This window comes from Maniola hyperantus, chromosome 2 (assembly GCF_902806685.2).
Source record: "Maniola hyperantus chromosome 2, iAphHyp1.2, whole genome shotgun sequence".
Lineage (NCBI taxonomy): Eukaryota > Metazoa > Arthropoda > Insecta > Lepidoptera > Nymphalidae > Maniola > Maniola hyperantus.
In genome coordinates, this window is record NC_048537.1 from 6,519,348 (window position 1) to 6,532,686 (window position 13,339).

Here is a 13,339-nt window from a genome sequence, read left to right on the forward strand (position 1 = left end):
CTCGGTGCCTAGCTGCAACGAAGGTATCAATTAACTAATTACTTAAAGAAATAATCTACAGTAGGTATATAACGCGAAGAATCACGTAAGTATGTAACATAAATTATAATCGTGAGTAGGTTTATTAAATTTAAGGTTTATTAGGTGAATAGGATTAGCACTAATATAAATAATTATATAATCTACATAGACAGAAAAGACTCAGCCATCTAACTTTGCTAAAAAATATTCTTTTAATAATTTAAACTTAATGTTTTTAATATCTATTTTTTTAACTTAATGTTTTTAATATCTATTTATATTAAGGCGAAAAATTAACCGTCTGTCTGTTGGTCTGTCTGCCTGTCTTTACCTTTTAATCCGCTTAACCAATTGTGAGTTTGGTACAAAAATAGCAATGCATTCTGGAGACGACATGGTACTAAAATATCTAGTATTTACCTACCTGTAAAATCAAAGAGTATTCACGGAATTTTTAATAAACTTAAATCCACTGCACTAGTAATTTTTATAAAAGCATAAAACAATTAAGAAACTTCAATTTATGTACTATGTACTTTCAACCTACTTCACTGGGACGATATTTCACATTCTCTCTGGGATTTCTCTTAGGTATAATAAATAATTAATTTATTGTAATAGGTAACTATGTACTTAGTTATATTGTTTTGTTATAGACGAAAAAACTGTAAAATTTCAGTAAACTAGAAAACAAAACTAAAATAACATTTTTCTTTGTTACTTTATTACGTCTGACGTGAAGGTATCCTCTCCTGTGCATTCTTTGCTGTGCATAAAAACGTTAAACGTATCATAATGGACATCGTGTAATTATTCCACCTAAAAACTAAACAGCCCGAAATATTTGCCTCATCGTAATTCTGGCCTTGTTCTTTGAATGTTACGGGCCACGATGGACGGTGCTATACCAAAAACTGTAGGAATTCAGAAGTATTGCAAGCACGTCAAATCGGCTTCGCTCTCTTATGTAGGTACCTACTTACCTAATTAAGTTAATTATATTAATTCCACCAGTTCTAATTTTTACCCGACTACGGAGAGCTACGTCTCTTTTTGCGTTTTTCAATTCATCGCTCCCCTCATCACTGCCAAAGTACTCATTACATTGAAATTTAACTGAGATGTCATTGGCTTCATTAAGCGTTCCGCATATCATAGGACTATAGATAGGTACTATTTTACTGGTAATACTCAAACAGAATAAAATTGCGATATGTGATTTGGTAGATATCAAATTGAAAGATCTAATGCGTAGACATTGCGTATATTCTCAAAATACTTAAACCTACATATTACTATGGATATAATTTATTTGCATTGGTTGTAAAACATTAGGCACCTACTTATTTTCTCTATGTAGAAGCACTAATCGTTGGCTCATCAAGTGGTCACGTATACGACTCATCTTATATTTTATTAATATTATCCTAATCCTACTAATATTATAAATGTGAATGTGTGGATGTTTGGATGTTTATTACTCAATCACGCAAAAACGGCTAGACGGATCATGATCATTGTTTGGTACCTAAAATACCAATTCAACAGCAAAACTTTCCAAATCCACATGGCTTAGGAGTTCAGTACCTTGCAGCGTCAGGATTGAAGAGTTGGGACTTGGAATTCAATAACGAAGCCTATGGTTGGCATTAAGAATATTATTTCACCAGGAACAATTCCTGAATCTCTATGGTTTAGGAGTGCTGTACCCTGCATCATCAGGTTTGAGGAGTTCGGACTTGGAGTGCAACCATGAAGCCATTGCTTGATATCTAAAATATCAATTCACCATCAGAAATTCCCGACTCCCCACGGCTTAGGAGTTCAGCAATTCTCCAGGATTGAGGAGTTGGGACCCAAAGTTCAATGATTCTTTGCTTGGTACTTTTTGGCTTTGCCGTAGTCGGATAAAAAACAAATTTTGCAAATCGGTCCAGAATCCTCGAAAAAATCGGTGTACATAGGTATATTTAAAAAAATGGGCCGAATTGACAGACGGATGGACGGAGGCTTATAGGGTCCCGTTGGTACCCTTAGGGTACGGAACCCTAAAAAGATTTTTGTGTCAACATTTATTTTTTAAATTTAATGCCCGTTGCGTTTCTATGTTTGTAGGTATAGTAGGACCTACCTATTCTGCATATTCGCAATACCGAGCCTAGTTATGATGATAAACGACGTTAAATGACAGGTATAATGAGGGAAATACCACGACCGCCGGCCCACCGTCGGCGATTCCCAGAGCATGGAGACACGGGCAAGCTATGCTTGTTCCCATCGGCCGGGCACGGTAATGACCGAGCGAAACTCAAGCAATTTTCGACGCCGGTATTCGACGAGGCCAAATTTAAGTGATTTAAGATTTACTACGAACCTTCTAAATTATGTCCTAAAATATGTCTGCGTTGTAATTTTATTTATGGGTTTGATCTTATTTTTGACTAGTTTTCACCCGCAACCTTATCCGCGTGAAGTTTTCTCACGGCCGTGCCGGGGCATTTAATATTTAAATACAGGTTGATATCGGCAGAGAACATCATGTTAAATATACCTACCTGCGTGTGGGCATTAATGTATTTATGGAGCCTGTTACAAGTATTTAGGCTGGTGAACAACTTTATTACCTAGTCTCAAATCTCATCACGCCATTTGAATCAGCTTTATTGATATCAAACGTAACACGCAACGTACGTAAATGGTGTGTGTGATATAAACAATCGATTTATTAGTATAAATTAGCAGTTTATTACCTACTCTATGAAATTTTACAACCGTATCAGTTGTCGCTACATACCTATTTATTTCAAAGGTTACTGGTTCAGTACATTATGCCATTATTAAAAGTAGCATTTTATGGTTTTAACATAAATTAGTTAGTAAGTAGGTATTAATAGCTTAATATCTTATCGTAATTAAGACGTATGTTAAACATCATGTTTTTTTTGTTTTCAGAGCGAATATCGGTTCGCGGGAGGAGGATACACGCGCGCTTCGAGCAGCGGGCGTAGCAGCAGTCTCTGCTCCGCGGCGCTGGTGGGCGGAGCGCTGCTGGCTGCAGTCGCTGTACTCGCCGTCGCTGCGCTGGCATTCTACATGGGAGCCCTACGGCCAGATAATGGTGAACGTAAGTAAACAAACGGTTCGCGGGCGGACGCAACATGCGGGCGTAGCAGTGCTCTTAACTCCGCGGCGCTGGTAGGCAAAGCGCTGCTGGCTGCAGTCACTGTCCTCGCCATCGCTGCGCTGGAATTCTACGTGGGAACCCTACGGCTAGACAATGGTGAACGTAAGTAAACAATCGGTTCGTGGGCGGAGGCTACGCACGCACTCCGAGCAGCGGGCGAAGCAATGGTCTCTGCTTCACGGCACTGGCGAGTGGAGCGCTGCTTGCTGCAGTCGCTGTGGTCGCTGCACTGGCATTCTGCATGGGAGCTCTACTACCGGACAATGTTTAACATAAGTACCTACCTAAGTAGGCATGGTAATAAACTCCAATAGCCTAATTGCAGAAAGTTCATTCCATTGACTTGTTAATCTAGTATTAACAATAAGCTAGTAATAGTAAAACCGGATTAAAATGAGATTTTTTGAACGTTTACAGCAATAATGACGTTTGAGGGCACGTTTCGAGTGACACGAGGGGACGTGTACGGCGGAGCGCCGAACAGCCCGGCGTGGCGGGAGCGCGCGCGGCGCTACGGAGCATCGCTGCGACAAGTCTATGCTGCGCCTTCGCCTCTCCGACATGCCTTCGCGGGCGCACTTGTCACGGGCTTTGGAGATCGACGACTAGATGTTAATTTCAAATTGTACTTAGATAGGAGAAAAATACCCAGGTAATTCTTTTAAAAAATCTGCCCCGGGTCTAGGGTAGAGCGTGCATACTACGGGCCCACATACCAAGGGGCCCCAGAGCCCTTGAGGGCCGGGGGTCGAAAGAAAAATTCGTGCTCGCTTTCTAGATTTGATTTAGGGGAGTGCCGAAAATAATACAAATATACACCTCTGTTGGGCGATATTGTAGTGAAATATTTACTGGCTCGCTTCGCTCGCGCTTTATAAGTTGTTGAGTGCTTAGATTTAATTAATTTTCCGTTAATTTTTTTCTAATACCTAAATAATTTAAAAAATTGCGCTCGCTTCACACGCGCTTATAGTTACGTGTATGCTGGTGATTATATTATACTTTTAATATTGTATATGGGAAAAATGTGAAAAAACTGCAAAGTGACGCCTGGAGAACGCCAAAATGGAATCTCGCATCGCAGGCAAAACTGACCCGGTCCGGCTCTGATGAATATTTACTTGTTTATCGTGTTTATTGATATCTTTGTCGATCAGCTCAACGTAAATTAGTAAGTTTTGTGTTACAAAGGTGACAATACTGTCGGGCAAGGGATGCATTTTTCAGTTTTTGCCCCGCCTCTAAATAAGCCAAGATCCGGGGCTGAAAAAATTATTGTCCTCCATGTAATTCGTGATTTGACTTATATCTGTTATTTATTTTATTTTTGGTTTATTTTTACAGTTCCATAACAAATATAGAGGAAACATTAAAAAATATTTTAATACAAGACTTATTATCGAAGCATCCGGCATTTGGACAAATAAAAATAGACACAACAAGCATTGTTGTCAAAAGAGATTTAGAACACACTTACCACTCGGAGCAATATGTCAAAGAAGCTTTGAATGAAAGTATGGCTACCAATAATGCGAAAACTTCAACATCTCAAAATACAAAAGACAAAACTTTAGAAAGTAGAATAGGTGTTGTTAGAAAAACTACTATAAAACCAAATAGACCGATGAGAAAAGGTGATTCAGATGAACCTGACATCGATACTGATAATATACCAGTTTTGCAAGGCTCCTTTCAAATAACTAAAACAGAAGCAGATATAACAGAAAATAAACAAGGTCCAAATCCGACACGAATCGAAGAAAAGAGTAGTCACAAACAAGCTTCGACTGTAAAGTCTACAACTACTACATCTCCCACGACAAAACCACCTACAGTAAGGACACGGACAGTAAGTACTGGGAAATTTCCAACAACGACACAAAAAAGCCGGCCGATAACTATAAAATCTATATTAAATATAAAACCAAAGACTGATACGATAACTAATAAAGAAAGAGATACAAGTACTCACAAAACTATAAATTCAGCACCTACAGTCACTAGAACGACTTTAACAACAAAACCTACAACTACGTCAACTACAACTGTAGGCACAACAACTAAGAACGTATCTCAAATTTTATTCGATCTTCTTACTAATCAAAATCACGATAAAGATTTACCAAAAATCGATACGCTATTTACAGTTCCTCATGTTATGGACAATGAGCCATGGAGACCAATAACAAGGCCATACTATGAAACAACCAGCAAACAACCAGTGTTACCTGATGAAGAAAAAATTGAACAAGGTGCAGAAGATAGAATAGGAGTGGCCGAAGTTGTTGAAGATATAGCCTTATTAGAAAGCATGCTAAGTACCGTACCACCCACGAAACACAGAGAGAAAACAACACGTCGACCTATAGGCCTTTATAATATAGACCCTCATTTAGCTGCTGATGTATATGTCCCTAGTCCAGTATACACTAGTTTTACGCTTCCTACATTTGCACCACCAATAAAAAATATGGAAACTTTGGGATCTAGTTATCCTAAGCCGCATCCATTACCAGTTGATAAAATAAGTGGTGCAGTAGAAGTTATACCCGAAACTATTTTAAAAACTGATGATAACGATGGTCGACCATTTGAAAGGCCTCCAAAAGATAAGAAAACTTCTGTCACCATTAATGTTCTTCAGTTTGATCAATTTGATAATAGTACCGAAGAAATATCTATAGAAGGTGCATCGATTGTCAAGAAACAAAATATATCTTCTGCAAGTAAACCATCCGTAACGGTAAGTACTACAACTGAAAGTGCAAAAAATATTACGACATCAAATGTTCCTATGATAGAGATAACCACAAGAGTACCTGTTATAAACAAAACAACTGACCATAAGAGAGAAAATATCACTAAGCGCCCGAACAATAAAGTATCAATTATACCGGCAACTGGACTTCCACATCATACTTGGGAACTAGTTAATACTACAAGTAATAATGGGACAGTAAGTAAAGTTTCACCTCAAAAATACTACAACGATACTTTACAAGCTATAATTACAAGAAATGATGCTACTTCACCTAAAACAACTCCAAAATTTCCTAGTAAAAGTTCTATACTACGAAATTTAACAGATATTATAAAACGGTATTCACAAAATACTTCAGAGAAGTCTGAAGTTTCCACAGAACGTACGACTTTAAAGCCAAATACAACATCAAAAGATACTGAAAATGAATACCGCAATACGCGCAATGAAATGACTGGGTCAGTTGAAGTCGTTTCTGAGGAAGAACTTGATATTACAACAGCTAGAGTAATAACATTAATGCCAGCAAAGTCTAATTTAGGATTAAATCGACCCCTTCGACCTAGACCAAAAATTGGATCACAGGTAAACAAGGAAAGCAAACGGAGTTTTATGACCAGTAAAATAGAATCCGAAAAATTAAGTTTAGATCCAAATATAGATGAAATCACATATACTTTAACAGAAAACATACCAGAGGCTTCAGAAGTTGTAACAACTGCAACTTTCATTGATGTTGAGAAACCCAAAGTTTCGGGACCTTCGATTGTGGCTGAAAATTTAAAAAAAACTTTCAGTACGATAGAAGGACCGGTATATAATCCTTCAAGTGGTAACAGGCTACCTAAGTCAAATGAGAATTACTCGTCTATCGATAGTAACGTTGATGTTTTCATGTTATCAAATAATATATCAAATATCCCAGAAGGTACATATCGAGTCTCGTACCACGTTACCGGAAGCGTCAGTAGCAAACAGGCAGATATAACCCAAAGTCTTCCAGCATACGAGCTGGCATTGGAGCCTGATGTGATATTAGAAATACCTGTAAATCAAACTAGTTCTTTAACTGTAGATAAATTGAAACAGTTGGCTAGTCTTGCCACAATTTCGGACTATAGCAACAATAGTTTCGAGCGCTTTCGAGCCCCAGGGGGCATAATTTCAACAAAAGCCATTCCATCAAGTTATACGTTAAATCAAGCAGGATTTAAAATATTAACAAAAACATACAATAAAGCCCAATCTTCAAAACAAGAAGAAAATAGTTTTGGTGTACCAGAAAAAATATACAGTAAGCCGGAAACGACCAAGTACACTAAACCTAAGAAAGAAAAAGACATTGTCAAGGAACCTACCAAGATTGTCATCGGTAAGGATGTTATTTTTGCTATTATGTAAGGATCTAAGAACTTACTTGATTAGTTTTTAAACTACCGCTAATTTCTAAATCTCTACTTATTACCACCAGATGACTGTAACAACTCCACATCATTTTTATGTGCTAGTGGTGCATGTATTCCCATGACATCACGTTGTAATAAGCTACTGGACTGTCCTGACGGTGACGACGAGCACGCGTGCTCCTGTGCTGATTACTTACGTGCTGAGTTTTCGCAATCAAAAATCTGCGATGGCTTCGTTGATTGTTGGGACTATTCTGATGAGAATAAATGTGGTAGGTATTTTACTTTTACTTGAACTGAGTGTTCATTTCATGATAATCAAATCAAATCAATTATTCAAATTGGGTACCATTGTACACTTTTTGATTGTCAATTTGTGGAATTTGTAAGAGAGTTATGTACGAATACTGATAATTAATTACGTAAACTTAAAACTACAGCTATGAGGGTTCCCAACAAGCTCAATTTTTATCATGAAGCTTAATACTTTTTCAGAATGGTGTGAAGAGGGTCAGTTTGTATGTGCGAATGCTCAGCAATGCGTGGACATGAGTAAAGTCTGCGACGGGATCCCGGACTGTCCTCTGGGCGATGATGAAAAAAGCTGTGTCGCTTTGGGCGATAGCATCGAAGACAACGAAGTGATTCCTTATAATGAAGAAGGTACTATTATATTACCTTTTCACACCACTGTGTGAAAAGTAGCGTATTGAACTTGGGGGTAATACTGTCTTAGTCTTGGGCGCCCCCGCTCAGGATTCTAGATACAACACCGTCGCTACGCTCCAGAGTTACTCTGCTAGATATTATCAAAATAAAGTTGGCTTTACAACTTTACAAGCTTTTTATAACTAATCCATCATAGCTTCGTCGTGGTTGAGTTCGTTGGGTTGGTTTGTCTTGACATAATACCATTTATTCGTTTGAGTACATTGCTATTAAAAAAAACTTCATTTAGAAAAGTTTTTTAATTGAGAGTATTCTTTAAAAGTCCACGGTGTTTATACAGGTTTCGTCATGGTGCGGAAACGTGGCGTGTGGGGCAGGCTATGTGTGGAGAGCTTCAATGACGTGGTTGCGCAAGCGCAAAGCACTCTTAAGTTACCAGATTTAGGGAGAGCTGTGTGTCGAGCTATGACTTTTCAGTAAGTACCTACCTAACTAATATTTGATTGCTTTTTCAGATTAAGGATTTGCCCACAGTCCACCACGCTGGTCAAGTGCGGTGGACTGTGGCTCACGATGTTTTCCTTCATCATTAAAGCAATGTGATATTGAATTGAGTAAAATTCACGTAGCTCCGAAAAGTCAGAGGTGCGATCCTAGGATCGAACCCCAAACTCCGAATATCTCCTATGTATATTCATGCAAAAAAACACCTCGATCATGCTTCGTTGCGGTGTGATTGAAGGACAAACCAACGTACCTTCGCATTTATAATGTGTAGTGATTAACGTCTCGAAATGTTTCCAGCGATTCACCCTGGGTCCGAGAGGCGCGCGAAGGTCGGAAAGTGAGTTCGGTGGGCTACTGGGAAGTGTCGCACAACGCGCACGCGCGCGCCGCCGACACGCGTCTGACGTTCCGCCGTTCGTCGTGCGCCCGGCACCGAGCTTTGAGGATTCGCTGTAAGGACCTGGACTGCGGTATACGACCACACGCTGACGCTCAGCAGCCCAGGTAATACAAGCAAATCTCTTCTTCTCCACCATCATATACAAGGTTAGTTTTGGTATAAGCAAAAACCAAACATGTGTCGAATATTTTTACTTAAATAATATAATGACTAAATACAAAATTTCAAAAATATTTAATGAAAAGGAGATTGCCCATTTTCTTAGGAGCTTTGGGCCCCCCCTAGTATAATTGTTATGTCACCATGGTTTTAATTTTATTTTGTAGACAAATAATTACCTTTTTATATTCTGCGAACGATTTCCATTTATTCACCCTGGTTATAAAGAAATCTTTTTTTTATGCTGCTGATATTGAGGTTATTTTTAATTAATTCTTCTTCAAAATAAATTGATGTTTACGATTCTAACTGTAATTGTGGATATTTTCAATAATAGAGTGAAATAAAAGTCGTAATAAAATATATAATCGTAAAAAATAACACATTTTTAAAAATTAATTTAAGTCTTGACACGACGCCACAAAAGAGGGCCCGTTCACGGGCGATCTCCTTTACGACGTTGTCAGCGTGTTGTGGTGAGTCGTTGTTCTCGCAAAAACATGGTCACCCCAAGCGAGCGGCTGCGAACGAACGATACGGCTGCCTTCGATTGTGCGTGCTGCCGCTCGCGCGGCTTGAATCAGCTGGTACATGCGGTCACTCAATTAGGTATCCAAACTTGCAGGATTTTAAAGTATTTTTTGGTAAAAAAAATAAAACGGTGTAATAATCATTGCACTTCGATTCTGTAACTGATTCTGAACAAACTACTTCCAGATTTTGCTTATACTAAAACTAACGTATAAGAGAGCCTGTCTAGTGAAAGCTGATAGTGGGAAAGAACATATTATAATATCTTAAAATCTTTGATTCATGTTACCCCTAGTGCTCAAATACCTAATATTTGACAGATGTCGATTCAGGATAAAACCGAAAGCTCACTCACTCTAATTCACTCTGCTATCAACTTTCGTTAGACAGACTCTAATACAAAACTTTACCTATTTGACCATAATTCGAACTATGAAAGTACTTATAGACTTTAACAGTCAGACCACCAACCTGAGCTCAATCAGTGCGACACATCTCTCCCATGGGCAAAGATAATATTATATCTCTGCCCATGGGTTTCGCAACACTTCCTCGCATTTTTTCAACGACAAAGTCACTGGTTGTGCGCGGCTGCTTATACTGCACAAAATCGAATCAAAATGGGTTTACTAGAACCTGAAATACTTGACCTGAATGTTGAAACGTGTGCTAAGCAACTTTCATGTTTTTTTTACGTTTTATAAAAGACTAGCTAATGCTCGCGACTTCGTCCGCCTGGACTACACAAATTTCAAACCCCTGTTTCACCCCTTTAGGGGTTGAATTTTCAAAAATCCTTTCTTAGCGGATGCCTACGTCATAATAGCTATCTGCATGCCAAATTTCAGCCCGATCCGTCCAGTAGTTTGAGCTGTGCGTTAATAGATCAGTCAGTCAGTCAGTCAGTCAGTCAGTCAGTCAGTCAGTCAGTCACCTTTTCCTTTTATATATTTAGACTACTGTCCTCCGAGTTTTATTATAATAAACTTTTAGAGTAGGTAGGTACCTCGCCTAAGTGTTAAGTTTCATTAGGACTTATCTCTTCCAGTTCCAGCGTAGCGTGCTTCTATCTTAAATTGCTTTATGTCATTTACCATCAAATAAAAACACAATCAAGTGCTTACTTAATAACTCATCAAAAAAATATTACCCGAGGCACCAGTGTAACTTTCAAAGATAACTTGAAAAGGTACACTAGAGCCTCTGCGTTTGGATAGGTACTGAAAAAGCAATTTAAAAGTTTGGAAAATTTCACGTTACTTGACTGTTTTTTTTTACCTACTTAAATTTTTATTATCAAGTCATAAAAAAAAATAGAAACTTCTCCCTAAGATAAGTAGTTGATTTGAAGGCGAGGTACGTTGTACGGGTATCGGACATCGGTGTTGGTTGGTTAGGGCAGTTACTCACGAGCGCGTGCGGTGGGGCAGGGTGGTGGGCGGCGGAGGCGCGGCGGCGGGCGCGTGGCCGTGGCAAGCCGCGCTCTACCGCGACGGCGACTTCCAGTGCGGCGCGACGCTCGTCGCAGCGGAATGGCTGCTCTCCGCTAGTCACTGCTTTTATGAGTGAGTATTTTACAAATTTATTTTTTTGGACTAAGTTTATTCGTGACTGATACTTATAGCTTCAGTTGCATTACTATTTAATTTCATGCGCCCAGGATGGAGGAAGCTAGTAGCATTGATTGCAATAACTTGTTTGGACTTTGGACACAAACATAATATAGGCGACACATATCCCGTTTATCCGCGGGAATCTCCTCAGTAATCACCTCAACAAGTATTAAAGTTCATTCAGGTATTAAATACAAAACTAAAACACGACTTCTACTAACTCTATTAAAATTGAATCTTTTAATTTTTAATTTTCTGAAAAAATTAAATCTTTAACACTCTTATCATAAGAAAGCGAATAACGACTTCAAATACCTAGTTCGCCAGCTTTTGAACTATGTAAAGCCGGCCTCCTAATAGCTAGCTGCACAAGTCACAGGGTCGCCGAATCTCCTTTGGATATCGTCATTTTACGAGACCGCAGCCAAGTGCTACTTAACATAACATCGAATTAAAGCACTGTCTTTAAAGTAGACATTTCAAACATTTCAGAGCCACAGAAGCTCACTGGGTTGCTCGACTTGGCGCACTGCGTCGCGGAGCATGGCCCCGAGGGCCGTGGGAGCGAATCACGCGCGTGCGTCAAATCGTTTTACACCCCCGCTATGCACCGCGCGGCTTCAGGAACGACATAGCGTTATTGCGCGTGGAAGCGCTGCCGTTGCACGCCCGCCTGCGGCCTGCCTGCCTGCCGCCGCCGCGCGCGCAGCCGCCCGCCGGCCACCATTGCACGGTCGTCGGCTGGGGGCAACTGTATGAACATGAACGAGTCTTCCGTAAGTTGATACCTAAGGCAGCGGATACGCCTGTAAGTTTTTACACACGTAAGTAGTTTACATGATTAACTTACGACAAATTCACTAATGTAAACACTCTTTTAAGTATAGTCCATACTAAATGACTTCTCACGCGCCATTTTAAAGATATGGGTCAACTATCATGCCAAAAATACTTTTGACATGACAATTGACACATGAAGCTAAAATGGCGCTTGAGAAGTCATTTTGTACGCATAATACATAATTTACCATAGTAAATTTATTGTAAATTTATTGTCAACAGTTGACAATTAATTACGTAAGCTACTTACGTGAGTAAAACGTAAAACTTACAGGTGTAATCGGAGCCTTATAAATTTACACGACGAAGAATAATTTTATTGAATTCGAATTCTATTATTCGGTTTTGGGCACTGTGGTTTTGAGACAATATTTTACAACAATGACCCAAATTTCAGGTTTGTAACTAATTTCGTCTACCAGTTACTAGAAAGAGACCCGTGACACGCGGACAGACAGCAGAGTGAAACTTTGGGTACGGAACCCTCAAAAGCAAGATTTCCTACTTAGGTATCGATACTTATCTATACTACAACGCTTTCTTCTTGTTGCAGCGGATACACTGCAAGAAGTGGAGTTGCCGGTGATCTCGACAGCGGAGTGTCGCCGCCGCACGCGGCTGCTGCCGCTGTACCGCGTCACGGACGACATGTTCTGCGCGGGCTACGAGCGCGGAGGCCGCGACGCCTGCCTCGGAGACTCCGGTGGGCCGCTCATGTGCCAAGTGAGAAATACTGCTTCTTCTGCTAAATAATGTAAAATTTTGAGAGGACACCCGTTCTCTGTAGTGAGCCGATGAAGAGTTGATGACAAATGCAAAATAAAAACCAGCAAAGTGCAAGTTGGACTTGCACACGAAGGGTTCCGTACCATCATACAAGAAATAACATTTTTTAATTTTTTTTATGATTGAGAAATGAGCCTTAAATCACTGTTTTTCCTTTTTTATAGCAGAGTAGCAGACGCCCCATGTCTTTGTCCGCGTGGATTTAAGTTTTAAAAATCCTGGAGAATTCCTACCGGGATAGCCCTAGGTGTCATACAATATATTTTGTGCCTCACTGTCAGGGTAATATTTTCGGGTTCCGTACCTCAAAAGGAAAAAAGGAACCCTTAAAGGATCACTTTTTTGTCTGTCTGTCTGTCGAGAAATCCTATAGGGTACTGCACGTTGACCTAGAATCATGGAAGGTCTTATAGCACAAGTAAAGGAAAAAATCCGAAAACCGTATGGTTACATCACAAAAAA

At 39.5% G+C, this 13,339-nt stretch overlaps 1 protein-coding gene across 2 annotated transcripts in view; it reads left to right on the forward strand.

The window, feature by feature from the left end:
• Window positions 1–13,339, forward strand: part of LOC117995074 (uncharacterized) — a 64,945-nt gene that overhangs the window by 50,716 nt on the left and 890 nt on the right. The window contains exons 3-12 of one of the 2 annotated variants that reach the window (XM_034983072.2): window positions 2,974–3,145; window positions 3,623–3,857; window positions 4,550–7,338; window positions 7,438–7,644; window positions 7,868–8,035; window positions 8,382–8,517; window positions 8,846–9,052; window positions 11,036–11,203; window positions 11,744–12,027; window positions 12,645–12,814. In XM_034983072.2, the coding sequence (XP_034838963.2) occupies window positions 2,974–3,145; window positions 3,623–3,857; window positions 4,550–7,338; window positions 7,438–7,644; window positions 7,868–8,035; window positions 8,382–8,517; window positions 8,846–9,052; window positions 11,036–11,203; window positions 11,744–12,027; window positions 12,645–12,814 (4,536 nt within the window). The remainder of the gene's footprint in view (window positions 1–2,973; window positions 3,146–3,622; window positions 3,858–4,549; window positions 7,339–7,437; window positions 7,645–7,867; window positions 8,036–8,381; window positions 8,518–8,845; window positions 9,053–11,035; window positions 11,204–11,743; window positions 12,028–12,644; window positions 12,815–13,339) is intronic. The other variant, XM_069502972.1, reaches the window with a different exon arrangement.